At 56.6% G+C, this 27,459-nt stretch overlaps 1 protein-coding gene across 3 annotated transcripts in view; it reads left to right on the top strand.

Moving 5' to 3' along the window:
* Positions 1-27,459, top strand: part of PITPNM3 (PITPNM family member 3) — a 91,942-nt gene that overhangs the window by 44,885 nt on the left and 19,598 nt on the right. For all 3 annotated transcript variants that reach the window (XM_070482515.1, XM_044744928.2, XM_070482516.1), the window contains 9 exons: positions 627-674; positions 16,241-16,317; positions 16,737-16,972; positions 19,818-20,007; positions 20,784-20,906; positions 21,333-21,517; positions 23,881-24,053; positions 25,320-25,490; positions 26,743-26,937. In XM_070482515.1, the coding sequence (XP_070338616.1) occupies positions 627-674; positions 16,241-16,317; positions 16,737-16,972; positions 19,818-20,007; positions 20,784-20,906; positions 21,333-21,517; positions 23,881-24,053; positions 25,320-25,490; positions 26,743-26,937 (1,398 nt within the window). The remainder of the gene's footprint in view (positions 1-626; positions 675-16,240; positions 16,318-16,736; positions 16,973-19,817; positions 20,008-20,783; positions 20,907-21,332; positions 21,518-23,880; positions 24,054-25,319; positions 25,491-26,742; positions 26,938-27,459) is intronic.

The raw sequence follows: 27,459 nt of genomic DNA, 5'->3' as shown, positions 1-27,459 counted from the left end.
GTGGGAACGAGGGAGGGGAAAGGGTCGTGGCTGACTCCCCAGGCTCCGGGACAAGGTGGTGCCTTCATCGAGGCAGGGACTTGGGAAGAGGGGCAGTGCCGGGACCCTCGCTGTGGTCATGGGGAGCATGCACTGCCTGGGAAGCATCCAGAGCTGGTGTCCAGGAGGCAGGGGGAGATGGGGTCAAGAACTCAGGAGAGAGGGTGGGACGAGGGACGGAGATTTGGTGGTTGTCTGCGCGGATGTGGTGTTGACCGCTGACTGCCGGAGGGGAGAGTTAAGTGTACAGAGCAGGGCGACCCCAGGTCAGCAGCTGCTTTGTGAAGGTGGGAGGTATGAAGGTGGGAGGAGAAGAGGCGCCAGGGAGGAAGGCCGAGGTGAGAGGTGACCAGGCCACACTTCCCCAGGCAATGGCCTCATGGCTCCATGCTTGACTGCGTAAAGAGCTAAGAGCTAAGAGGGCAGGGACAGGGCAGGGCCTGAGGAGATGGGAGATACCTCTGCCCACTGCCAGCTCTGGGAGGGGGCCAGCTTGAGAGGAAGAGCAGAGGCAGCCACAAGTGGCCTTCCAGTGTCTGGCCAACAGTGATGGGGAGTCACCTCACGTTTCTTTTCTTTTTCTGCAGGAGAAGGGAGCGCACCGTGCACGTCCAGCATCCTGCAGGAGAAGCAGCGTGAGTTAAGCCTGGCCCCCAGGGAGTCTTTGCTTCCCCTTGGATGGGTCCAAGCTCCTTGGACCTGCGGCCCCTCTCGTCCACTCAGAGCCCGGAAGGTGGTAGCATCTTCATCACCTTGCCCACAGGCAGGATCGGAGGGCCTGGGGCCACTCTCTGCTCCATGAGCTGAGCAACTAGGGTGTTCAAGTTCCCAGATGCTGGGCAGGTCGGGTGTCAGAGCCAGAGTGAGGGGCCTGAGGCTGGGCGTGGAGGGTGAGCCCGGCAGAGCAGATGGGGCCGTGGAGAGCACCTGTGTCATTTGCACGTGGAGGGAGAGAGGAGGACGGGAATCGGGAGCAAGCCCTCCTGAGCCTTTCAGACCATCTCCTTGGGGTGACACAACTAGCAGGAACCACAGACGGTGAGCTGGTGTCCATGGTCAGAGGCCCCTCATTCAAGGCCATGCCAGGGGTCACGAGCCTTTTATCCCATCACACAGAGACCATGTCTGCAGGCTTCCTTCTGTCTATGTTTGCCTAGGGGATTGAGCACAGCATTGGACCCAGGAAAGACTTGGTAAAGATGTCAGTTTACTGACATGGCGACCTCAGGACGCCTTCCCCAGACGTTCTGGGTGGACTTGGTGGGTGCTGTCTGAGCCAAATGCCTTTGCTTTGGGCAGCATTGAGTTTCCCATGAGGCTGGGGTCGGGGAGAGGAGTCCGTGTGTGTGTTTCGGGGAGGGGTGTATGCTCAGAACTTCCCTTACTTCTCTCTCCTGCCATTTTGATCTATGCTTCCCGCTTTGGGGGGCTCAGCCCACTCTGCCCGCCCCCTCCCTAGGCTGAGACCTTCCTCCGAGCTCTTCCATCCCTCATCTGTGGGGCGGTGCCCACAATGCCGGCCTTCCCACGGCCCAGGTCCAGCCTTGAGAAGATGCACAGGCCTCCTGGGCAGCTTTCTATGTTGCTGACATCCGGTGGCAAGTCGTAGACAAAGCTCCCAGCGCTGGGAGGCATGAGTGTCTCTGTGCGGGGCACCCGCCAGGCTCAGCCACCAGTGTCCCGGGCGAGGGGAAAGGCAGTGCAGAGAGGGGGCCGTTCCTAGTCCTGTGTCCTCATAGAACATAAGGAACTGAGTTCAGCACGCGGGGGGCTGTGTTAAAATGTACCCACGGGATTTCAATTTATAGAGGTGACTGGGTGAGGACACGGAGAGATCAATGCCATTGGCAGAAGAATTACGATGGACGTTTTCCAAGAGGAGGGGCATGCCATACCATGCAGGGCCACAGGAGAGGCACCAGGTCTGGCCAGGAGACAGCAGGAGCACGGGGAATGCATGGGCCAGTGCCTTTGTTGTGTTCTCATGGGAAAGGAAGGCAGGGCACAGGACACAGCTCGGGACTGGTGGGTTTGAATAACGTCTGGGCTCTGGGCTACAGGGATGGTCTCTAGTTGTCTGTTACCCGGCTGTGGGGTGACTTGGGGCAGGCGGAATATTAGCTGGGTGTGTTAGCTAAGAGAGGATCTTGGAGGCGTGGACCCGGGATTGGTTGGTTTGCATATGAAAGGCGTGTTCAAGGTTGGTTGTTTATTATCTCTAGGAATTGGCTAGTCCTGGGAAGAGCAGGCCCCCCCAGGATGTCAAAACATCATAAAATAAAAAATATGGTTAATACAGGAATGTCACCACATTCTTCAGGATTGTGAGAGAGGAGAGGAGCCCAGATCAGTCCTTCTGGGTCTCTAGGAAGAGGAAGCCACAGCAGCCTCAAAGTGAAAGCACGGCCGCCTGCCATGGGGCTGTCTCCGCGATGCCAAACCGCAGCTCCATTTCCGCAGTCACGACGGCACCGACCAGATGTCTGGTGTCTTCTGGACCTGGCTGGGAAAATGCGTGTTTAAGTAAAGGCAAAGTTTTTTACACCAAGGTTATAGATTTTAGTCAGCATTTTATTGCTAAAGGCTGTCGTCCTTAAGGATCTTCTTATTTAGTAAATAATAACAGTAGATGCACAGAACAATTTTGGAGCCGAAATGGTCATTGAGGGCAGTGACTTCCAAGTATAAACCCAACATTTTTGCGAGTGTGAAAAGCAACAACACTGTAATGTATTTTTCCATAACAGGATGCAGTTAATTGAGACGACTGCTTTTTATTATGCAATTATGTCCTGTCTACAAATTTTGGCATTCAGATATTGTTTCTTTAAGACACGATGATGGTAGTTGATGGTGATTTGTTTATTTTTAATCCAAAATTGGCAAAATAAAAATCTGTGACCCTGAATAAAAACAGAATAATAGCAATGCCTGACATTTATAATGTGCTTTACCATTTGCGGTCCACTTCCACGTATCTTACCTTATTTAATGTTCCCACTTGGTTTGGAAGACCTCACTAAAAATAAGGTAGGAGGCAGTACAAATTGCCCTGGACCAGGAGTCAGGAAATCCTGGGACTGCTGCTACAGCATCTGAGCTTTTAAGGCATCAGGCCTCGGTCTGAAGCCTAGTTCCTTCCTTTACTCGCTGTGCTGCTTTGGGCAAGTTACCTAGTGTCTCTGAGCCTCAGGTCACTCAGTGCTGGAAAGATGACCGTAATGTCTACTTCCTAGGGCTGCTGAGGGCATAGAGATAGTATATGTGGGGGCTGAGATCTGCGCCTTGCACACAGGAAGCATTTAATGGGTCTCACATATTATTGGTTTTCAGATGGGCCTTGGCAATGGGGACCCCTGGTGCAGGTGTGGGGGTGGATCTCATCATCTCATGGAGCTCAGTCTTTTCGATGCTCTGCTGGTTCTGTGGCTGCTCTCTTGTCACTGTCGCAGAGATGCTACCTCTGGAGTCTGAGTGCCCAGGGAGCCCTCCTGAGCTGGCCAGAGAGCACCGGGCCTCTCGGGAAGGAGGCCTGCACGGGTCTCTCAGCTCAGTGCAGACGAGAGGTTGCATGGCCTTGGCCGCGGTGGCCGTGGGGGTGGGGTGGGGTGGCTGTCCTGGAATTCTCCCTCCTTCGCGGGTGCCAGGCGGCCCAACCTTCATCCTGCAGTCGCACAGACGGCCCGGGGGCCTGCTGTCTCCGCCTTGTGCTTATTTGGAACCAGAGTTGAGGAACCCTGGGGAGCCATTGTGTATGTCGGGGCCAGGTAGGAGACAGAGGAAAGAGAGGGCCTCTGCCAGTGGTGTCAGGAGACCAGGGCCCCTCCCACCGCTTTGCTGTGCCTCGTCAGCTCCTGCCTGTGGCCAGTCTCCCCTCCTGTCCCATCTGTGCTTGGAGTCCCTTCCAGCTCCTACGTAGCGATCTCTGATTTCCTGGTGCTGCCTCTTTGTCTATGGCTTCCCTTGTCTGCACGGCTTTCTGTCCTGCCGTGTTCGTGCTGCTCCGTGCACAGCAGACATTCGCAGAAGCTTCCAGGACACCTGACGTGGTGCTGGGGCGGGGACTCTGGGAAGTTGAACCTGCTCATGGAATCTCACTCCTGTTCTTCCGTCCAAAGTGAATGGCACCATTTTCCACAAACTCAAGCCAAAAGCTTGGAGGTCATTTTAGATTCCTCCCCCTCCATCACGTCCCAGAGCCAAATCAGACCACCGATGGCATCCATTCTACACTCAGGAGAGCTCTCAGTGTCTCCCCCCCACCCCTGCCCCCTTTTTCTAGTTGGGACTGCCGTCTTCTCTCTCCCAGAACTGTCCATACTCCTGCGCACGGGCCTCCTTGCCTCCACTCTCTCCCACTGCAGTCCTACCTCTAGAGTGGCAGAGAGACCCTTGCGGGAGGCAAGCTTGTCTTTGTGGCCCCTGATGCCCTGCCGTCATTCCTCTCCAGCAAAGGCTGAGCCTTGTCCTCACACAACTCACCTGCCCGCTTTTCCCACCGGCTCTCCCCCTTCCTTTCCACACTGGCTTCTAGAGGGAGCGTGCAGACTCTAAGCACAGCCTTCTCATAGGCTAATTGGAAAGCTTGGGCATTCCGTCCATCCTCGTGGAGGGGATGCAAGCAGCCCCCTCGAGAGCAGATGGCAGGAAGGACGTGGGGGGTCCCAGAGTGATTCTCTTGGGACCCAGCACTGTGGCCTCTGACCTCTCTGTCCATTCACGCTGCCTGGATCTGGGAGCCCACCCCTCCCTGCTGGGACCTACATCGTCACAGAGGGGGCTGAGGAAGAGCTGTGGGCTCACTGGGCACAGGGGGTCCCCTTCCTCTGCCCACCGGGCCTGTCTCCAACGAGGAGCATGGCACTCTCCCAGGAGCCCCGTGGCACCTCACCCTCCCCGTCCCCCCTCAGCAGCTCCGCAGTGTGCAGGGCACTGTCCAGGCCGTTCTCTCTGATCTTCATGATGACCTGGGAGCTGGGAAGAGCCACAGTCGTTTCAACCGTGTCACATTGAGAAAATGAAGACTGGAGTAAATAACCTTCCGAGGAAGGCCCTCAAACCCAGGTCTCCTCACTCCGTTCTGTCCCGCGTCTGGCTTGAGCTCCCATTTTCCTGCAGTGTCTCCTTCCCATGGTCACCCCAGGTACTTGGGGAAGTACCCCGTTGTCCTCTGTGTCACACAGGTGCCCCCTCTATAGCAGCTCCACTGAACCCCTGAAACCCTGGGGTCCGGGATGTGCACAGGACAGGGAAGTACGAGCTGGAAAGGCTTCCTCCATCTCCTCTGCTCCTGGGCTGTGGGGGACGGGTTCCCCGCGACAGGAGGACTGACTCCTGGGCCCTGCTAGTGGAACCCAGACCGTCTGGAGTACAACGTGACTTGACTCACGTGCCCCCACACTCATGGTTGTCAAATGGCTTTCCCAGGGCCAATTCTGGCATCAGAAGTGGGGTGGGCCAGCAGGTGGCAGCCCCAGGTGTGGGGAGGGTCTGTCTGTGGCCATGCCTGCTCATGGAGCAGGGTGCTTGGTGAAACTCTGAACTTACCCTTATCTCCAGACCAAGACCTGACAATGGTCCAGACTGATCCCAATCCTGGCCCCAGACTGACCCTTGATCTTTATCTCTGACTGAGCCTCTAGACACCAAGGGAGCCCCAATTTGTACCAGGCTGTCTCCTGGCTCTGGTCCCTGGTCCTGGACTGAGCTTGGGTTCTTGACTCCTTTAACTGTCAGACAAACCTGTGTGGTTGTCCCAAAGGGGTGGAGAGAAGATGTGGTTACTCAGCATCATCCATCCCCATTGTGGGGATGTCGTTCTGCTGCCTAGCGCCCGTGACCAGAGGAGTGGTTCTGAATGTCCAGACGGCCACCAAGGGGCTTCCTCTCCTGTGCACCATCAGCGCCGTGGCCTCTCACCAGCCCCACACGGGTGTGTGGTGTGGAGCCCCCTGCCTGTGGCTGGCCTCCCCGCTACTCTGCCTGGAAACAGTGTCTTTCCTGGCCTGTGTGGGCAGCTTGCTGAGCACAGCTGCAGATGGCCTATATTTAGCCGGCCTTAGTGAGCTCAGGGTGGCAGACACCCGCCTTGGGAGCCCTTTTCCTGCGTGCGTGTGTATGTCTGTGCTTGGCATGGTCCGTTCTAGTGTGTGCGTGTGTGCCTGCATATGTGTGTGTGCATGTGTGCCCATGCATTTGTGCGTGTGCATTAGCGTGTATGTCAGTGTGTTGGTGCATTCATTTACATGAGGGGAAGTGTGTGTCGATGTGGGTCTGTATAAAGTCTGTGCTTTGCTGGGGGCATGGACAGCTTCTGACACTTATAGGGGTGCAAATTATTAGTTCATTCCTCCATTTGAAAAATATTTAATGCACATCTTTTATGTGCCAGCACCTTGATAGTCTCTGGGGACAAAATGGAGTGAAAAAAACCCCAGTTCCAGCCTTTAAAGATCTTAGTCTGGGGGCTGGAGGAGGGGAAGTCAGAAATCACAGAAGCACAGAACTGAGAGGGTGAGGGTGAGTCCCAGGAAAGAGAGAGCCCTGTGCCTTTGGGGGAGGAGAGTAAGAATGGAAAGCCCCCAGTGTGGGGAGACCAAAGTTTCAGTAGGAACTTTCTGGCACAGGCAGTGTGAAGAGTCCAGACACAGGGAGCAAAATGTGCAAAGGCCCTGTGGTGACAGGGAAAATGCAATGTTTGAAAACTGTTGAAGGGACTTTGGTTGAGCTCAGAGAGTGAGAGCAATTGGTGGAAGAGGTGGGCGGAGGGTGGGGGCCTGTGGGCAGACCACATGGGGCTTTGGTCAGGATGTCAGAAGCCGGAGGAAAGGGCAGTGCGAGATGTTTTGCTAAGGGTTTTGTAGAGCAGTTACAATCTCGTGCGTGATTCAGTCAGGGCTCCAGCCGGAAGAGGAAGGCTTATGAGACCCCGTGAGAGGAGGAGAGGCTAGCAGAGGGACTTTCTTCACAGGCTTAAGGAAACCCACAGGGCACAGGGCTGTTCCCACCACTGTAGACAGCTGCATCCCCATGAACCCTGCAGGAGTCGTGACCTTTAGGAGAGGGACTGACCTGTGAGGCCCCAGCAGGGAGCGAGCGTCACTCTCCCGTTCTGCTCGGGCCTTCCCCTAGCCAAGCCCCGCTGGCAGCAGGGGAGCCTCAGCCTGGACTGAGAGTGGGCAGGATGGATGAGGGCAGATCTGGAGGGGCAGATGGCCACCATACTGCCAGTGCCCTGACTGGCACGTGACAGAACAAACTTTCCTTTATTTTTCTATAAGCCAACTTACAATTTTGACTGCATACCTGTCCAGCAGAGATTTCCCTCTGTGGTTCCAGGGGCTTCTCTTTTCTTCATTCTCCAGCTGTGGTCCCGAAGCCTCAGGTGTCCTCCCCAACACCCTGGTGGGTGGATGGCGTGTGCGTGAGCGTGTGTGCATGCCTATGTGTGCATGCACATGTGCAGGGAGCACTGCATCCACACTCATGAGTGCTGGGGGCGAGCCCCAGCCTGTGGTCCCTTTTATCCTGGTCTGCGGCTCCTGGCCTAGGTCCAGGCTCTGTGGGGTACAGGGTGGCCAGGCCCTCTGGAGCTGTCCTCCATCCTTCTGGAGTTGCCAGGATACCCCGAGTTGTGAGGGCACCCCAGATGGGTCTCTGTCCACTGGCAGACTGGGCAGCAGGTGGAGATCTGTTTTCAGCCTGAGGAGGTCTCTGACTCCTCAAATCCTTTCCTCCCAGGAACAAAAGGGCTTTTGGAAACAAAAGCCAGGAAGCTCTGCCACAAACCTCCCCAGAGGCAAAGATGCCAGAGCAGGGAGAAAATATAAATTAGCATCTCAGAATAAAATCTCCCTGCAATGTACGCTTTGAAAAAATTCTTATTTTAGTCTGCCTTTGAGTAGGTAGCATGTACCTGGTGTAAAATTCCAAAGGAAGAAAAGCTGATGGGTGTGCCTCCTGGTCACTCGGTCCCTCTCCCCAAAAGCAACGGTGGTGACCGGTTTCTTATAGACCATTCCAGAGACACTGTCTGCATACAAGAACATACCCATGAATATTCATTTATATATGTTTTTATATCTAGCCCCCACAGATGGAGCCTCCACTGCCTTCCACTTTGCATCTTGCTTTTCTCAGATAAGAATAGATCGGGGTTATTTTTCTATCTCAACACATTTAGCGACGCCTCGCTCTTTGCAGTGCTGTCATATTTCACTGTGACGTAGTTTATTTAACCAATCCCCTATTGGTGGACACATAGGTTGCTTCCTGTCTTTTGTCTACACTGTAAATAGTGCAGTGATGGTCAGCCTTGTACGTAGGTCATTTTGCACATGGACTTGGAATTGCTGGGTCAAGGGTATTTCATATTTTGAGGCTGTACTCGTTTTTACTTTATCCAGCAATGAATGAGGAGGGGCTGTTTGTCCACACCCTGGGCTGCAGAGCGTTGGTAATTGCTAATCGGAGAGGTGAAAAAAAGGCATTTTAGAGTAATTTCAGTGAGCCTTCCTCTAGTCTAGGGTTCTGAGGTTGAGTACCTCTTCATATGTTAACGAGCCATGCCCCGCCCCGTTTTCTGGAGCCCACATTCATTTTGAAGGTATTACCTTGTGGGAGTGTATGGGTCGGAGCGTGCTGTTGTATTTCTGACTTCTAGGCAGGGCCATGGCGGGCTTGACAGGGATTCCATAGCAGGTAGAGCCCGAAGGTCCAAACAGCCTCCTGCTCCTGAGAACAGCCTCTCTCCTGCCTTTCCCCTGCTCTGCCAGGGATCACTCTGCAGGGCAGGCTGTGGTGTGGAGGCATTGGAAAGAGGGACGAGAGCTCCTCTTTCTTCCTCTGCCTTTGTGGGGCACTGCTTCAGGAGGAGGAAAGAGCCCTGGCCTGGTGACCTGGGTTCAGATCCCCACCCCTTCCCTTACATCCTGAGATAAATCTCTTCACCTCTCTAAGCCCTTGTTTTCTAATCTGTAAAATGGGAGAGTGCCCTGACCTCTAGGATGAATGTGAAGATTGCCTGGGACACTGGATGTGGACTAGAAACTCAAGACAGATCTTAGGAGGGCTGCATTTGTTACAAGAGAGTCACCAGGATAGGGAATGCCAAGCCCTTCTGGCATCACTGTGTGACAGCAGGAGGGTTTTCTTGTGGTTGTAAGTCTGGGACCTTCACTGGGCCAGATTCAAGATGGCAGCACTCCCCATCTGAGCTGGTTCCCCCTAGAGGAGCTGCTTCTTGGAGCTCTCCCCATGCTCACTTGGGTGGCCAACAGCATGTTTGTAAGAGGCAGGATCTGGAGCCCAGACCCCACGGAGGGTCAGGCCTTACCCTGGGCTAATGTGTCCGTGGGAAGCTGATTGGCCCACCAGGGGTTTGGCCTCATTAGTTAATCCAGGCTGATATGATTGGATTCTGACACTGAAAGGGTTAAGGAGTCACAGGAGGGGCCTCAGCCTCTCAACCCCCCAACCCTGGTGGAAATTCCTGCCCAGCATCCCTGCTAAGTGGCCACTTATATAACTTGCTCGTGTAACCCTGGGAAGGAGAGCTCGCTGCCTCCAGGCTGGCATGGGCCATTTGTGAACAGTTGTAAACATTTCCTAAGTTGTGCTAAAACTTGGAACTCTCCAGAAACCACCCTACCCTCATTCATCCCGGCTCTGCCCTCTGCTCCTATGACTCAAACACAGCTCACCAGGGATTTGCAGGCAGCCACTGTGTCCCTCAGAGTCTGCTCTTCTCCAGCCTGGGCCCTCTTCCACAGCTTTCCTCCCCAGTCGTTGGGCTCCAGGTGTGCTCTCAACGTGGCCCGGGCTGCAGGGCAGGGCAAGGCCAGCCCTCCTGGCTCTGCACTGAAGCCTCCAGTGCATGTGGCCTCAGAGGCTGAGGGGTCGGCAGGCAGTCCCTTCACCCTGGCTCGGGTGATTTGCCACCTTTGGTCATGTGACCAGGCTTGGTCTTTGTCATGTTACCTGGCCTCAATCATGTGATGCTCAGGGCTGGCGTGATCCCTGCAGGCACGTGCTGTGTGTGATTCATCCTGATGTTTTCAGCCCTGACCCAAGTTTGGGCAACAACCAATAGAGTAGGAATTGACAAGTGACGTCGAATTGGTTTTTTAACCCAGCTGCAGGATCTCAATTCACTCATCGTGTTTCACATTTGTTCTCTCCTTCTGCAAGTGTCTCTTTTCCTTTTCATGTTCCTTCACGAGCCTGTCAGCTCCCAGAGAGGAGGACAATGCATCTCTGCTTTATTTCATCTGTAGTGTTTGCATTTAGTAAAGTAGGGGGTTGTGGCTTGTTTAAAACGTTCGTATCATAAACATGACACATGCTTATATTGTCTACTCAATAGATACATTCTGAGTTTTAAACGATTTATGGGTTCACTAGAGGAAAACTGGAAAATTGAGAAAAGTAGAAAAAAAAATCACCCATTGGCCCACCATCCAGAGGAAACTGCTTGTGAACATTCTACTGTGTTTCCTTCCCATACGCGGCCCCCAACCCGCCCAGCACCCCTCCACCTAGACTGTTTTTCAGGAAGCCGGGGCTGGGGCACCGGGAGGGGGTGGCCTGGAGTCTGGCTGGGGAACAAGGTGATGGCGTTTTAGCTGTGCTCTGTGGAGCCCTCAGGGGTGCCAAGGGGCAGGGGTGGGGTGGTGTAAGGAGGTGGGACTCTGGGCCCCCCAACTTGCTTCAGCCAGAGTGGGTTCACTTTCATCTGTTTTGCAGGTTAGGATCCTAAGGAAAATTTCACTGGATAAAAGCTTTCACTGTTTTTGAAAAGTTTTAGAACCATCAGACAAGGGCCGGTTCTTCCCCCTGTTTCTCGCCATCCAGTCTGCATCCTGCTGTGGGCAGGGCCCTGCGGGATGCGATGGGGTGCTGTGGGGGCCTCTTGAGCTGGCCCCTCTTCATTACCCCACACTTCCTGAGCTGCTGCCATGAGAGCTGCACGTTCCCTACCTGGCTTCTCATCCTGCTGGTGACTCCCTCCTTCCCAGATGCCCAATGTCCTTGGGGTTCCCTCGAGTTCCCAGGCCAGTGACCATACTCAACAAACAGTGAGGTAGGGTGGCAAGATAGGTTCCACGTGAACCTATCGGAGCTCTGGGGGCCATTGCTTCCTTCCCTGAGCGCTCCCCAAACACTTGTTTCTTAACTGCACCAGGCCTTACCTGGGAGTTGATAGCAGCCTCCCTAGTTGGAATCAACCGCTTTGAAAATCCAGGTGACATTTGCCACCTGCAGCTTCCAGGTTCCCCTTGCTTCCTCCATAGTCTCTCAGATACCTCGCCAACCAGCCTGCAGCTCCTGGCAGGGTCCTGGGGGCGAATTCTGCTGCATGGAGGCTGGAACTCACACCAGGCACCCACTCCTCGTGCCCGGCTGCAGAGAATCCCCAACGGCCTGATGCCTCAGAGGGAATGTGGCCACCCTCTCATTTTGGAGTGGTGTGGAGGGGGCGTCCACAGTCACCCTCTGACTAGGGCTTTCATTTCCCATCCCGGGATGCTTTCCATGGCCTGTCTCCTCCAGGTGTGTGTCCTTCTCCATGCGGGTTTGCAGGGGATTGGGGCCAGGGTCTGAGCCCCCTGCTTGCTGCTGAGTGAGGCTCTAGACCTTCCCAGATCTTCCTAGATCTCTCTCCTGCATCACACATCAGTGCAAGATAGCAGTGCCATTGGGTTCATCTGAAAAATGTGTATGTCTGTGCCCAAGGATGCGCTTCCGCGTGCCCACGGTGGATTAGATTGGAGACTGCTCGGGACATGCCCCACGGTCTCAAGTTGTGCCCGAGTCTGCTCGGTTGGCCCCGGGGGTGACTAATGGAGGTGAGGGTGACTGCAGGGGCTGGCAGGATGGAGGGTGAAATTGTGTGGTCTGCTTTAGCCAGGTGACACCCCCAGCAGGCCCCCCTTGTGGGTCCCAGTGGCTGGTGGCAGGAGAGGTGGAGACAGTCAGATGCTTCAGCCAAGCTGGGTGACGCTTTGCTTAGGGTGACGAGTATGTGGGCGGTGACCTTGGCTTTTGTCTCAAGAGCAGTGTGGCACGTTGGTAATTAGAAGGGATGATCACGATCTGTGCCTTTCCAAGGTTGTGATTAAGCAAAAATAGCCTCCCTTCTTCAGCCAGCAGGAGGAGCCGTGGGGAGCCAGTGGCCCCCGGTCCCCGGGCTGGCAGGGGCGCTGGGAGCGGGCGCTGGGAGCAGGCGCTGCCATAGATGGCGTGCCTCAAACCTTGTCACAAAACATTGTCGCAAAAGCAGCTAGGGGCTCCCCCCACCCAAATCTCGGCACGGCAGGGACCCAGCCTGAATAGGGCCATGCAGACAGAAACAACAGGAAGTGGGGAGAAGTAGGCAGCCCGATAATCATGAGGTCCTGGGGCCCCCGGCATGTGGTCCTCACCACTCAGGACCCCGGGCCAGCAGCTCTTGTCATCAGAGGCTCTGGGGAAGCCTCCAGAGGCGGAGCTGTAAAGCCCAGGCCAGGCTGTTCCGGAACTCCCAGAGGCTCCTCGTGCCAGTTCCCCGGGGGACTTTTAGGAAATGTGCCTGCCGGCGGATGATGCTTCCCTGAACCCAATTTCTCCCAGGGGGTTAATAGCATAGAGACGTCTCGCAGACCATGTGCACCCTGGGATCTTCATGTGCAATAAATTTTCACAAAAATGCCATGCTAGGCCCTGACAGCTGATTAAACCCTGCTCTCGAGGGGCCCACAGGCTGATGGGGAAATAGACAAGTAACTTCACAGCAATGAGCCAGGACTAGCTCAGCATCATCTCTGCCTAAGTAGATCTGAGAAGGCTTTCCAGAGGTGGTGACAATTGAGCAGGGTTTTGAAGGACAGGTAGGAGTTTGTGGGTCTGCAAAGGGGGGAGGAGCTTACCAGGCAGAAGGCTCAGCATGAGCAAAGGCGTGGAAGAGTGAGAGTTGTCTTATGGGTGAGTCAGAGCCATTGGCCTCAATTATGGTGGTGGGAACGTCTGGTTCTTGGAAGAGCAGACCCCTCATGGGCAAGGTCCAGGCAGGGGGGCCTCTAGGCTGCCTTTCTGCTTGTCCACTGAGGCCTCTGCTGCAGTAGAGACTGGAGACATACCTTCTAGTGAGGTAACTCTGTCCTCTCTCAAGGGGCCAGAATCTAGATCTGGCAGGCAGAGGCCCGTCTTCCCTCTCCCAGAGCAAAGTATTTCTGGGTTTTGTGCATTGAAAGAAAGCAAGGCTCCATCTGTGAAGAACACAGGTGGCCAGACTCTTTCCCTTGGCTGAGGAGAGAGTGAGGGATGCTGAGGACAACCCTCCCAGTCTCCCATCCCCACCGAGCCAGGAGCTGCCTCAGCATCATTTGCGGCCAGGATGCGGCTCTTGTCCACCAATTCAGTGCTGAGAACATCGTGTGGGCCCCGAGGGAGGTGACCGCAGGCAGATCAAGGATGTAGGTGCTCCTCGTCTGTGTAATCAGTGAGGGCGAAGGATGCAGCCCCTCCTGACGGAGGGCATGGTGCCTGGGAGACGGCAGGACCCTCCTGTCTTCCCAGTGACTTATTTATAGTCTCGCTGTAGTGATTTGTGGCAATCACAGCATTTAATCCTGTAATCGCACTGCATGCAGGCACTGGGCCCAGCGAGGCCAGGAGCCGGCCGGCGCTCGGGGAGGGGCTGAGGGCAGGGCAGGAACCTGGAGGTGGCTGCGTCCCCATCAGCCTCCGGCCCTCGTCTCGTCAGCTGTGGCCCTGGCTCTATGCCACCCCCATTCGCCCGAGATAACAACAGCAGCAACAACAACTAACGCTTACATTCTAAGCACTTTGTATATATAAACTCATTTATCCTCAAGGCCACTCTACGAGGTAGCTACTTTTATTATTCCTATTCCAGATGAGGAAACTGAGGCACAGATCACACAGCTGGTAAGAGCCAACATTTGAACTCAGGCATTCTAACTTCAAAGTCCATGTTTTCAGCCAGTCCCTCCCACCCAGCCCCAGAGGTCAGGGGTCTCCCAGGCTCTGTGCCTGCGACCTTATCCCTGCTCAGCTCTGGTTCCTCCTGGTCTGCCTGTCCCAGAGCTGCCCACAAGGCTGCTCGCACCACGAGGTGCGGCTGCTTTGTGCTGGGGAAGCCATGCTCAGCTTCCCTCCCGGGTACTCTCTTTCCTGCTGGCAGACTTTCCCCTGCGGTGGGCAGAGGTCTCATGGTGGCACATCTGGACTTCAGTTCGAGGTGCCATTTATCACTGTGTGCCCCTCTTTCTCCTCCTGCAGAATGGGGATTGTCACGTCCGCTTCCCCAGGAAGCTGTGGAGGTCAGGAGGGTGGGAAGCCCTTTGTCAAACATCGTCTTCTGTTGGGATCATGGGCCCAACACACTCAGGCTTATTAGTTGTGTGGCCTAGGGCAAGCGGCCTAGGTGGTTTGAGCCTCAATTTGCTCATCTGTAAAATGGGGCCAATAACAAGAGGCCCGAAGCTCGGTAACTGTGGGGACTAGATGGCATGAGACACGTACAGCACGTGGTCCTGGGACATAAGTGCTCAAAAAAGCTAGGCTGCCTTCTGTTGTCTTTTATACAATCCTGTCCCCAGGGCAGGGCCCAGGCCTCTCCTGCAGAAGGTTAGAAATGAGGCAGCCGAGTGTGAACCACTGGGAGGAGCGTTAGTAAGAGCTGGGCAGAGCCAGGCCTCAGGACAAGTTTTTCCTCCCTCTCCTCCAAGCCGAATGCGTCCATCATTTAGGAAACGATTTCCTGTCTATGTGGGCAGCAGCTCCAAGCTCATAAAACAGTTACCCTTAGCCCAGGGTTGTGTCTGTGAGGACAGGATAGTTCAGAAATGCACCTCCTCGTGAAGGAAAGCTGCTCATTTGAAATTCTTTGCGGACGCACCTTCTTCTGGGGCTGAGTAGTGGCTGACAAGATGTTGACTCAGCCGCCCCTTGGCCAGGGATCCCACCCACACCTACCGCAGGGTCACCCACAGAGCCCCGGGGAAGGACCCTCCCCAGATGTGATTCCTAGTGGGGCACAGCAGGCTCGTGCCAGGGGCTGGAGTGTGGACAAGGCAATTGCCATCTGTGTCTAGAACTGGCTGTTTTAAGAGATAAGCAAGTGCCCCATCACTGAAGGCAAACAAGTGGTTCGCTGTCTAGCTGTGAGGTTCAGCCACACAGAGAAAATAGCATCCTTCTCGTTGGGGAGAAAGGTGAGGAGGCCTGGCCAGCTGGATGGGAGGAAGGAGTCCTCAGGGGGGCAGGCATCACTGGGTGAGCAGTGAGGGGCCTTGGACGTCTCTCTTCACCTGCGAGTCCAATGCAGTGACATCTGGGAATTAGGTGTCAGATTGAGGGTTGACAGACTTCTCTGTAAACGGCCAGATAGTGAATGTTTTAGGCTTTGGGGGCTGTCAGGACCCTGTGGCAACCATTCGGCTCTGCCACTGGGGCACCATAGCAGCCACAGACGATGCGCAAATGAAAGAGCCTGGCTGTGTTCCAGTAAACTGTTTACAAAAACAGGCGGCAGGCCAGATTTGGTCCATGGCGGTGGTTTACTGATCCTGTGTTAGAGGAACGAGAGCTCGGGCGGGGCTGGATGCCAAGAAGTGCCTCCTGGAGAAGGAGGAGGAGGCAAGGAGGACCTTCCCGGCAGTGGCTGGCGTCACCCCAAAGCTCGTGGGTGATGACAAGTGTGGTCCCAAATGCTGGCCTTCCCTCTCTGAGGGTCCCTGTCCCCTGGACCGGGTCCCATAATTCAAAGCCTGGCTATTGCTCTGATAGCTTCAAACAGGTACTAAAAAAAATATTTTATCCAGCAGTCCTAGTTGTCTTCAGAGGATGCTTGCTCCAAATTTCCATCCATAACTGGAAGTGGAAGTCACCGGACGACACTCACACTGTCGCTGTTGTTGGTGGTGAAAAAAAGCAGGGTAGTTCCTTTCTGTGACACCCTGCCTGGCCTTAGGGACAGCATCCGCACGGCCTCGTCCCGCTGGCCCTCCTTTTCTTAGGAGGAGAAGGGTTTGGGGTGTGTTGATTTTGGAGCCGGGGCTGGATGGGGTGGCTCCCCAGCTCCAGATGCTACGGTTCCAGCTCTCCCATAAGCCCAGGCCTCGTGCTAGCTGGGACCCAGGCAACGTCCAGTCCCCATGAGGGAGGCCTGGAGACACTGAGTCCTCTGTTCTCCCTGCAGGAGAACTGTACCGAGTTTCCTTGAGAAGGCAGAAGTTCCCAGCACAGGGAAGCATCGAGATCCACGAAGACAATGAGGTGGGCTGGGTTTCTGAGGGTGTCTGGGTCCACCTCTCGGGTCAGGATTTTAGCAAGAGCCCTAGGCTGGTAGACAGCTGCCTAGTTTTCACCTGGCTCTTTGTTTGACTTGCTGTGTGACCCTGGGCAGGTCCCTGTTCTTCTCTGGGCTTCCCACTCCTATATGAACAAAAAGGGCCTCTTGGCACCCTTCCTGTCCTGACTTTGAGGGGCTCGCCCTCCTGGCAGCTTGTGCCCTCACTCTGAATGCACAGGAAGCCCCGTCATATGAGGGGCTGGAAAGCTCCCTGACTTGGAGCTGAGACAGGCCAGGCACTGTGCCTGCCTCTCCGGCCACAGTCCCTGTGTGTGACCCTCTGTGTCTCCCATCCCATATTCCTGCCACCTGTCTCCCTCGATCCCACGGCCGTCCCTCTCAGGAAGGCTGCCCACAGCGCTCCTGCAAGACGCACGTCCTCCTGCTGGTGCTGCACGGGGGGAACATCCTGGACACGGGTGCGGGGGACCCAGCCTGCAAGGCGGCCGACATCCACACCTTCAGCTCCGTGCTGGAGAAGGTCATGCGCGCCCACTTCCCAGCTGCCCTGGGCCACATCCTCATCAAGTTCGTCCCCTGTCCAGCCATCTGCTCAGAGGCTTTCTCCCTCGTCTCCAAGTGAGTCCCTTTCTGCTTGTCTGGACTGGCTGGGGCGTGAGGGGACTGAGGGTGGGGCGGCCCCTGCCGTGTGGGTACCTGGTGGGCAGAGGATACCTGCGAAGGCCTCTCTGGGACGTCAGATCCTGACTGACCACGAGCATCACTGGTGCCCAAGTTCTCCTCTTCTGGGCCCCCATGGCAGCTCACCTCCTGTGCTCCACAAGCCCTGGGCTCATTGGCCCAGATAAGGAAGCTGAGGCATTGAGAGGTTAGGCAATTTTTCCCAGGGTTACCCAGCAAGTAGAGCCAGGAGTCAAACCCAGGCAGCCTCACTCATGAGCCACACGATTAGAACCCAGTAGGGATGTGTGCTGTGATGGAGGTGGCACAAGGCACAGTGGACACCCAGAGAGAGGGCCAGGGAGACTTTCTGGAGGAGGTGACTTTTCAGTGTGCTTGGAGAGTAGCATAATGTGGTTCAGGGTGTGGGCTCTCTGGTCAGCCTGGGTTTGAATCCTGGCTATGTGACCCAGGGGACGTTGTTTAACCTCTCCCTGTCTCAGTTTCCTCATCTGTAAAATGGGGATAATCGTAGTAAAACTACCTCCGAGGGTTTTGGGAAGATTCTGTGTGCTGGTGGACGGGAAGCACCTAGCACATCGGGGAGTAGCTGGGACTCACATCATCACCCCGCAGGGGAGAAGATGGTCTCTCCATTGGTGGATGCTGGGCTGGGGACAGAGATGTCCCGACTCCCAGCAGAGAGCCTGGCTGGCAAGGATAAGGCAGCATGCTCACCAGGCCTGGATTCTTCATCCAATCCCACCTTCGTCCCTGTGGGTGACGAACCAGGACCCCAGGGGCCCCTGCAGGACCTGGGGGCCTGTGGGAGGTCCAGCCCACTGCTCTAGGACCTGAGGGCACCAGTGCCCCCCAGGTGCCTGCCCTGCTGAACTGGCCAAAGGTGGGAGCCTGGAGATGGGTGGGGGCCCCGGCTGCTCACAGATCACATGGGTGTGTGGCAAGTTGCTGGGGCTGGAAGCCAGGAAGCCAGAACTTTCTGCAGGTAGGGGTGAAAGGGAGGCTGGTGGCTTCTCCATCCGGCTCCTTACCCGCTTTCATGTCGACTCTGCCAGAACTGTGAAGCTTCTGGGGAGAGGAGCTCCACCCACTTGAGGAGGGTGGACAGGGTGTCCCCAGCCTGGTGTGGGTAGGGAGGGTGCTGTCAGGCAGGCGTGGCTCTGAGGAGTGGCTCTGCTGTGCGCCCCCAGCTTCTGGCTGGTTGGGAGAGAACTTGGGGAGGGCGTGCAGGGCGTCCCCTCCTGGAGAGAAAGGAAAGTTCCCTCTGCCCTCTGGATGGGGAGCAGACTCAACTCTGGTTTATCTGTTCCCAAGACAGGCCCAGGGCAGAGCTCGATCAGAGTTGGAAGGAAGGATCAGTCAGTTGTTCCCCAAGCTCGCGAATGGCCCGAGTCCCTGGTGTGATTTTCGTTAAACCGGAGGCTTTGGGCCCCGCCCCCGGGCGTGCAGGCGGGCACTGGGGAGCCCTGGGATGTGCATCTTTCTGGGCTGCTCCGGCTTCTGCTCTGCAGCGGCTGTGGGCGGCTGAGCTGACAGCGCCCCATTCCCTTCATGTTCCAGCAGGCGGGAGTTAATTGTGCTCCTTCATAATCGGTCTCAGGACCCCTCAACCCCAGGATCTGACCTCCAGAGCTGGGTCACCCAGCCCAGGCCCCATGGATCTCCAGGAAGACAGATGGCGGGCCACTGGAGGGGCCAGCCAGGGGGAGTGTGCCTCTCCCCCGCAGGCAGCTCCTGGCTGGGGCCATCCATCACCCCTAGTCACTGCTGGGAGGGAGCTCTTTCCCAGCTCATTAAAATCTCTCCGCTGCAATCGGGCCTGTTTCCTCTAATTTGTGTTCTCTGGAGATGAAGAACGGCTGTTAGGCTGGCCTTGCATGCCATGAGGTCTCTGCCATCGGCCCAGGGTGCCCTGAGCCCTGTCACCTGTCCCGGTTTCTGTCAGGTCCCCAGCGGGATCAACGTTGGGCCCTCGGTCAGCCTGAGCTGGACCCTGGGGGAAGGGTGGGTTCTGGGGAGGGGGTGGGCAGTCCTTCCCTCTGTTCTCCCTCCTGGCCAGCTGGGTCCCAGGGGACAGAGGCAGGAGGACTGGGGGTGGGGGATGGGTCTGAGCCACCCAGAAAGGGAGGGACTTCCTAGTGAGGAAGTGAGGGGTCCCATGCAGGGGCTGGACAATCCCCTGGCAGTGGCGATGCTGTAGGGCAGGCTCTCTTGTCCTTTCTGGGGTCACAGCCCTTTCCACAAAGCTGATGAAGGCTCTAGATCCTTTCCCCAGAAAGATGGGCACAATATTGTGCTTGCAGCTCTGTGCCCGCCTCCAAGCCATGGGCAACATGTGATCCCCATGTCTTGCAGACCCTCTGTCCTCCTCCTTTCTAGCTTCCCCAAAGCCTTCCTTGAGGCCCAGTTCAAACCCCACCTCCTCCAGGAAGTCTGCCTTGATGATATATCCCCACCCTGATCCACACCAGTAGCTTCCTCCAAAACTGATGTGTCTTTTGGGGCCATGCGGAGGAACACTGCTGTTCAGGAGAGTCCAGGGCCCACATCACGGGCTGGCACAGGGATGGACACTCAGGGCAGTCAGCACAGGCTTGGCTCCCCTTGCTCCCCCCATTGCCTGTGCCTTGTCTCACCTGACTCCTGCCTGGGTCCTCCTGAAGAGCCCCGGAACAGAGGCCCAATTCCTGGCCAGGAAGTGTTCTCTTCTGCCCGGCCCGCAGCCCCAAACCCACCCCCGGGCCTGATCCCAGCTGGGCTTACCTTGGCCCCCTGTCTGCAGCCTGAACCCCTACAGCCACGATGAGGGCTGTCTCAGCAACAGCCAGGACCACGTCCCTCTGGCCGCCCTGCCCCTGTTGGCCATCTCCTCCCCGCAGTACCAGGATGCGGTTGCCACTGTCATCGAGCGAGCCAACCAGGTCTACGCAGAGTTCCTCAAGTCCCCTGATGGGATTGGCTTCAGTGGGCAGGTAGGACAGCCTGCCCTCGCCTCCCCGTCCTGGTCCCTGCCCGGAGAGAGGCTGGGGTCTGCCAGAAGGATCCAGACCAGGCTGTTCTGGAGCCATAGCTCCTGAGATCCAAGGAGGCTTTTGAGATCTTTGGGTTTGTCCTCATTTTACAGATAGGAAAACTGAGGCCAACATCTGAGTTTTGATTTTGAGCCCATGCCAATCCCTGGCTGAATTTGACCCCTGCCCTGGCCTGATTCCTGTCCTCAGGCTGACCCCGGCCCAGTCTGACCCCTTCCCTAGCCTGATTCCTGTCCTCAGGCTGACCCCGACCCAGTCTGACCCCTGCCCTAGCCTGATTCCTGTCCTCAGGCTGACCCCGGCCCAGTCTGACCCCTGCCCTAGCCTGATTCCTGTCCTCAGGCTGACCCCGACCCAGTCTGACCCCTGCCCTAGCCTGATTCCTGTCCTCAGGCTGACCCCGGCCCAGTCTGACCCCTGCCCTAGCCTGATTCCTGTCCTCAGGCTGACCCCGACCCAGTCTGACCCCTGCCCTAGCCTGATTCCTGTCCTCAGGCTGACCCCAGCCCCATCTGACCCCTGACCAAGCCTGATTCCTGTCCTCAGACTGACCTTGGCCCCAGAACAAGTACCCCTCGCCCTATTGGGGCTCTCTCAGTGCCTCCCTGGGACAGGTTCCTTCTTCCCCCGTGAACAGGTGACCTGCGCTCTGGCTGGGTATGGGGGTGAGGGGCCAGTAGTGAGCAGGCCTATAGTTCCAGCTGTGCCTTCTGCAGGTGTGTCTCATCGGGGACTGTGTGGGCGGCCTCCTAGCCTTCGATGCCATCTGCTACAGCGCCGGGCCCTCGGGTGACAGCCCTGGCAGCAGCAGCCGGAAGGGGAGCATCAGCAGCACCCAGGTGCGGGCCAGGTGGTGGGGATGGTGGGGGGGTCTGTCCTTAGGAGCCACCCCCCAGCCCCAGTGGAGCAGGGGCCTCTCCGGGGGAGGCAGTGTTAGTTGCATTTGTAATGTAATATCCAAGTTACAAAGTATTGTATCACAATCCTACAGACTAGCAAGAGATTATTATCCTCCAGGAGGAAGCTGAGGCCCAGAGAGGGCTAATTTAGGGTTGGGTCCCTGGACAGCTGTCCAGAGTCCCCCTGCATCAGCTTTTGGATGCAGGAGACAGCCTGTCCCTAAAACCTCTCCATTCCTGTCGCGGCTCCTTCCTCGCTCCTTCTGGGAGAGGTATTGCCTCTCACCTCTATGAGAAAGGGGTTCATTGGTGCCCCCGAGTCTCTGGTGACCGCAGTACCCTCCTGTCCTCTCCTTGGTCCCAAAGGACAGCCCGGTTGTGGCAGAGGAGGAGTGCGGTCTGGCCGGCAGTAAGCGTCTGAGCAAAAGCAGCATTGACGTCTCCAGTGTGTTGGAGGATGAGGAGCCCACGAGGCTGTTGCCACGGAAACAGAGCGACTCCTCCACCTATGACTGCGAGGCCATCACCCAGCATCACGCCTTCCTATCAAGGTAACCGCACCCTGTGCCCCGCCTTCCTTCCAGCACAGCGTCCAGGGAAGAGAGGACCTTGGCTCGGAGTCATCTGGGAGGCCTGGGACCACTCACATGTCCCCGGCCCTTTCATGGGGGCCCAGAGAAAGGCACTGAAATGCTGGGTCCAAGACCACTCCTGGTGGGCCCTGCACCGAGACCCGGGACCCTGTGCTCTGTCCCTGCTCCACCCCGACGTGCAGAGACGGGACAATTGGTCTCACCTCTCTGAGCCTCAGCTTCTTCTTCTGCGAATGGTAAATGCTGCCCAGCCTCCTGCGCTGATGGGCTTACGAATCTAGTGAAAGAACAGATGTGCGTGTGTTCTGTGAGCTGCTCCAGGCGTGTGTGCTTATTATTTCTCAGACGGGGCAACAGAGGCCAAGGAGGTCAGGAACTTTTCTGGGATCACACAGCCAGTTACTGGAGAGCTGGGTTCTGGTCTCCCAGTGCCCAGTACACAACACACTCATTTGTAGGCCGGGCAGGTCCCTCCACGGAACGGTCCACACTTTAACTTTCCAGAGGAGCTGTGTTAATCGACAGTGGCTAAATGAATTAGTTGCACATTTATTCAGGATACAAATGGGTATTGGACATAGACCCAGATTGGAAGGAATGCCTTTTTGTTTCTTATTCGTTCCTCTCTTCCTTCCTACCCACGTGATAAGTTTCCTAAGGTCATTCCAACATTTACAAAACAGAGCATCTCAGCGCCCAGAGGGGACCACTGCTCTCCCTTCAGAGTATTCCCTTTCAGTATCTTTTTTACATGTTTTGCATATAGTTTTACTTAAAAAAATCTCTTATAGTGTGACATTTTCCCCATATAATTAAAAATACTTGGTAACTATTCTTAGTAATATTTTATTGAGGGAATGGACAGCATCCTAATCCCAGTAATTGGACGCTTTGTCTTCTCCCAGTTCTTTGCATTATAAATAGCGCTCTGGTGAACATTTCCGTGCATAAACATTTATGGAGATATTGGGGTTACTCCGCTTGGATGAACTCCTGGAGGAGGAATTCTTAGGTCAAAACCTCTGCATATTTAAACCTCCACCTATTTAAAGCCCCTCTGACAGATTCTTCTTTAGAAAAGCAGCTACATTTCAAGTCCGGGTTGCAAGGTGAATTCTCCACATTTCTGGTTCGTCCTTGAAAACTCCTTTAAGAGAGCCCCACATTTGGAGAGTGATGAGGGGTCAGAGGCTTTTGGTAGCTGGTCCGACACAGCTAGCTTTCCCCTCTGGGGGAGGGACACGTGGCTGTTTCCTTGGCAATTGAGTAGTTGGCTTGTGGTGAGGGACCACACTGCACGTGAGTATGTATCGTTAAACACCAGGGTCGATGTCCTAACGGCAAGGTGCTCACACTGCGAGAGGCAGAAGGAAGTTTGTGGATGCAGATTCAGCTTTCTGGACCCCCGCTCGCAGAGAGTAGGGGCCTTGCCCACACGAGTTCAATCGTTGTGTCTAAAATTCCATTTCTCCTCCAACTTGAGTATTTTTGGTGAATTTGCCTTCAGTTAATTGATTCATGGGTCCTGCGATCGCACTGGATTCTCTTAGACTCTGAGCTACACCTAAATGCCAGCTAGGAGGTCAGAAGGGGCCCCGTTTTCCTGCCCTCTCTGGGTGTGTGGCTAAACGTCATCCACTTGGACTCTTTGGGACGATGATGCCTGCGATGGGAATAGTTGGAATTGTGTGTGTCTCGTGTTTTCCTTTTTAAGCTCTGCTTCATCTGCAGGCTGGAGGGGAGGGAAGGCCAAGCTGCGCCTCTGTGTCTGCGGGTTGCCTGGAACATGAGTTACAATGAGAGCCGTAAACCTTGCAGGACCGACATCATCCAGCTGGTCATATATTGGCCAGGCTGGGCTGCTCTGCTAGACAGTACGGGAGTTCAGCATGACTATCCCCAAACCAGCACAATGGGGCAGGCCCGCCAGCCCGTAGGATGCTTGGGTGTCCTCATGTTCTCAGCATATTTCAGTAAATAAAGTTTTACTGGATCATGGCCACGCGTGTTAGTTCAAGTATCGTCTGTGGCTGCCTGCGTGCTACACTGGCAGCATTAAGTCGATTCGATGGGGACCATGTGGCCCCCAAAGTCTAAAGTATTTACCATCTGGCCCTTTAAAGAAAAAGTTGGCTGACCCCTGCCTGAGCCAAGCCTCGGTGGCCAGTGCTGAGCTGACCGCTAGCTCATGTTGATGGTGTCCAGCTCGTGGACGCCGGTTCTGAGCGCTCCCCAGAGGTGAGGGGCTGTCCTGCTACGTGATGCTCCCACGTCCTCAGGCTCCCCTAACCCGCACTCCTGTGTCTTCCTCCCTGCGACAGCATCCACTCGAGCGTGCTGAAGGATGAGGCTGAGGCCCCGGCAGCGGGGGGGCCCCAGCTCCCCGAGGGCAGCCTGGGCCGCTTGGACTTCGATGTGTCGGACTTCTTCCTCTTTGGCTCGCCCCTGGGCCTGGTCCTGGCCATGCGGAGGACAGTGCTGCCTGGGCTGGACGGTGGGTGTGTGGCAGGCTGGGCCTGGGATGCCTTTGTGTCACTCGGCCACTATGCCAGGGCCTCAAATCGGGGAGAGTGGGGCTGGGGGGCAGCGGTGAGAAGGGTCATGGAGTCGGGATAGATAGAGAGAGGAGAGGACTAAGAAGGAGGGGGAGGGGAGGGAGAGCGGGGCAGTTCCTCAGATGGGGCAGAGGTGAGGCAGCCCCTGGTGGCTTTCACGGTCCCTGTCACATGCCCTGGGCTGATTTGTGGTCCCATTGTCTGGTTGTCATGCCCTATGGGAAGAGAAATCATAACTGTTTACCCTATTTCACTGCACCCCCTCCTCCCCCAGTGCCAGGCAGACCCCCTGCAGTCAGGTCCTCTTACTGACTCCTGCATAGACCTGAGCCCACCTCAGTGCCTTTGCTCACGCAGTACCTGCAGCCTTGAATGCCTCTCCCACTCCTCTAAAATACACACTGGGATGGTTTGCACCTCAGCTGGGTAAGCAAGGATGCTGAGGACATGAGAGGCTAGGGGCACCCTGGAGACCAACAGAGTAGGGCTGCTGAAGCTTCTTCTGCACCAAAGCTTACCAACACACTGCAGTATGGAACAGTTAAAGGGAGGGGCTCTGCTTGAAGTGGGGAGAGGAGGAAGAACCCCACAGCCGCCTTTAATGTTGCTCAGGGACCCCAGGGCTCCCCGGACGCTGGACCATCCAGTTCCCTGACGTGAAGGGACAGGGAGGTGCACTGATGCATTGGAGGCCTCAGTGGAGACACTTGCTGGTCAAAGAGAGAAGTGCACCACCAGCTCTGGTGACCACGAGCTCCATTTATCGCCGGGCCCGGGAATGGAGCTGGGGCCGGGTGAAGGGGCAGCTGATCCTGCCTGCAGGACCTGGGTTGGCTTCATAGATCAAGGAGCAGCTAAGAGAAAGCCGGAAGAATTTCAAGGAGTTTCACCACTAGAAATAGTGGAGGGAGGGCCTGCTAGCAGGAGGAAACGGCTTGAGCAAAGGCACAGAGAAAGGAAGGCAGCAGCCTGGGGGGAGGTGCTGCAGTGCTGGGCACCTGAAGTGCCCCTCCCAGGCGGGGCAGAGTGGCAAGGCCTTGCGTGCCCGACTGAACAGAATGGCTTTGATCCTGTTGGTAGCAGGGAGCCATGGCAGGTTCTTGAGCAGAGGAGGAGGCTATGGAAAACAGCACTCAGGGGAGCCTCCGAGGCCAATGGGAGCAGGTTCTAGTAAGGGGCTTCCTCCCTGTCTCCTCCCACTGCAGGTTTCCAGGTGCGTCCTGCCTGCAGCCAGGTCTACAGCTTCTTCCACTGTGCAGACCCCTCTGCCTCGAGGCTTGAGCCCTTGTTGGAGCCCAAGTTCCACCTGGTGCCACCGGTCAGCGTGCCCCGCTACCAGAGGTTCCCCCTGGGCGATGGACAGTCCCTCCTCCTCGGTAGGCCCTTGGGGGTGTGAGAGAGTATGCTGAGCTGGAGGCTGGGCCCCAGCCATGTGGTACTCCAGGACCACCCTCTCTGGTCCAGCCCTCCAAGCTGTCAGCAGCTGGAGTGACTAGTCTCGGCTGAGCAGGCTCTGTGTGCCCTTGGGGGAAGAGAACAGGAAAACAGCCAACTCACCTGCCTTCCTCGTAGCCAGCCTGTGCGAGCCCCTGCTCTGTAGGAGGCATCTTGGGGCTCGGAGACTCAGGCTCTGCCCCCAGCAAGCTCCTGGCCAAGCTCCTGGGACTGAGGCCAGCATAGTACTTGTGCTGTTGGCCCTGGCTGAGAGTCCAGGGCTCCATGCTGAGTGCTCTTCCCCGGTGCCCAGCCTGGACTCTGGAGGTGTAGAGCAGGGAGGGTCTCATCCTGGTGGGCTTCATGGAAGAGGGGGCCTTTGGCCAAGGTGTTTGGGCAGGTGAAAAACAGCTGGAGGATGGGCTTTGGGGACATCTTCTAGGTGGAGGGAATGGCAGCAGCAAAGGCAGGTGGGTTTGGGGAACCTCAGTGGCCTCTGGGGCTCAGGGGGGGTGAGCAGGGTGTGGACTTGGGGGAGGTCAAGGGGAGGCCTGCGGTGGACAGTCAGGGGCGGGGAGATGGGCTCCGTTCCCCGTTGAGGAGGTTTAGCCAGAGCCTGTTCCAGGGTTTGGGCCGGACTGTGAGGGGAGTGCTGTGCATGTGGCGCATTCAGGCTTAAGAACCAGCCCTGTTTCAGAGGGAGCTCAGTTTCCAAAGTCCTGCTTCGTCAGGAGCTCCCGTGGATGGAAGAGGTGCTGTAAGCTCCCTGCGCCGCCCTAACATGTGTCCCTCTCTGGTCACGGAGGGCTCTCTGGCTCCAGGCTGGAGCCCCATCCACTCCCAGGCTCAACCAGTCCCGTGTGGCTCAGGAGAGGAGTCTGATACGAGAGCACATGGTTATGGGTCACCCCGGGACCTCGGCTGGTGCTTTTGGGGGCAGCAGGGGGTGGGGGGATGGTTGGGACCCCGGCTCGTTCTGGCATAGCCCACAAGTTAGAAGAGGTGAAGCCCAACGAGGTGCGATAACGGAGTCTCGGTAGGCCCCGGAGGGTGACAGGTGCAGGCTGCCTGTTGGGAGCAGGACCAGGGCTGGGTTCTCGGAGCACGGCCTCCTGCCTGGCGTGGGGCTAGCACGGCGGGGGTGGCTTCTCGGAGACACCCTTCTGTGCCCTGACCGTGAAACTCCCCCTCCAGCCGATGTCCTGCACACCCACAGTCCCCTCTTCCTGGAGGGCAGCGCCCGAGGCAACCCCCCGCTTCTGGACGCTCCTGCCTCGCCCGCTCAGGCCCCTGGGTCCCGGCGCCTGGGACGGAGGATGAGCCAGGGCAGCTCCCGCAGCGACAGCTCAGAGTCCTCGGACAGTCTGGCCCCTGTGGGCGCCTCCCGAAGTGAGTGAGGGTCTCTGGGGGCCCTGCCTGGATTAGAGGGAGAGGGACCGTCCTCCGGGTGGCCACTGGTCCACCGCCAGGGCTGCGGAGGGCAGAGGAGAGGGCGTAATGACAATCTGGACTGAACTCTGACCTCAGAGAGAACTTTGACCTCTGACCCTGGACAAGGCCCTGACCTCTGACTGTGGCCTGAGCCACGACCTCTCGAGGCATAGACTGAGCTCTGACCTCAGCCAGAGCTCTAATCCCAACGTTTAGTTTTCCCACTGGGAATCCCTGCTGACCAGTGGCATGGGGGGAGACAGTGGACATCTCCACGGGTCCCCACTCCTGGGACCAGTTTGTAGCACACGTCCCAGAGGAGGGGCGGGTGGGCGACGGGGTTGGGGCGTCGTGAGGAGGTGGGAGGAGGAGCAGTGTATTCCCCAGAGCTCACTTTGAGCTGAGCTCTCTGGCCCCAAACTTGTGCCCCGAGTGACCCATCCACCCTGGGTCTGTGCAGTGGGTCCCACACTGCCCCTT

The sequence above is a fragment of the Equus asinus genome, chromosome 13 (genome assembly GCF_041296235.1).
Source record: "Equus asinus isolate D_3611 breed Donkey chromosome 13, EquAss-T2T_v2, whole genome shotgun sequence".
NCBI classification, from domain to species: Eukaryota; Metazoa; Chordata; class Mammalia; order Perissodactyla; family Equidae; genus Equus; species Equus asinus.
This window is presented reverse-complemented; position numbering and strand designations above follow the sequence as displayed.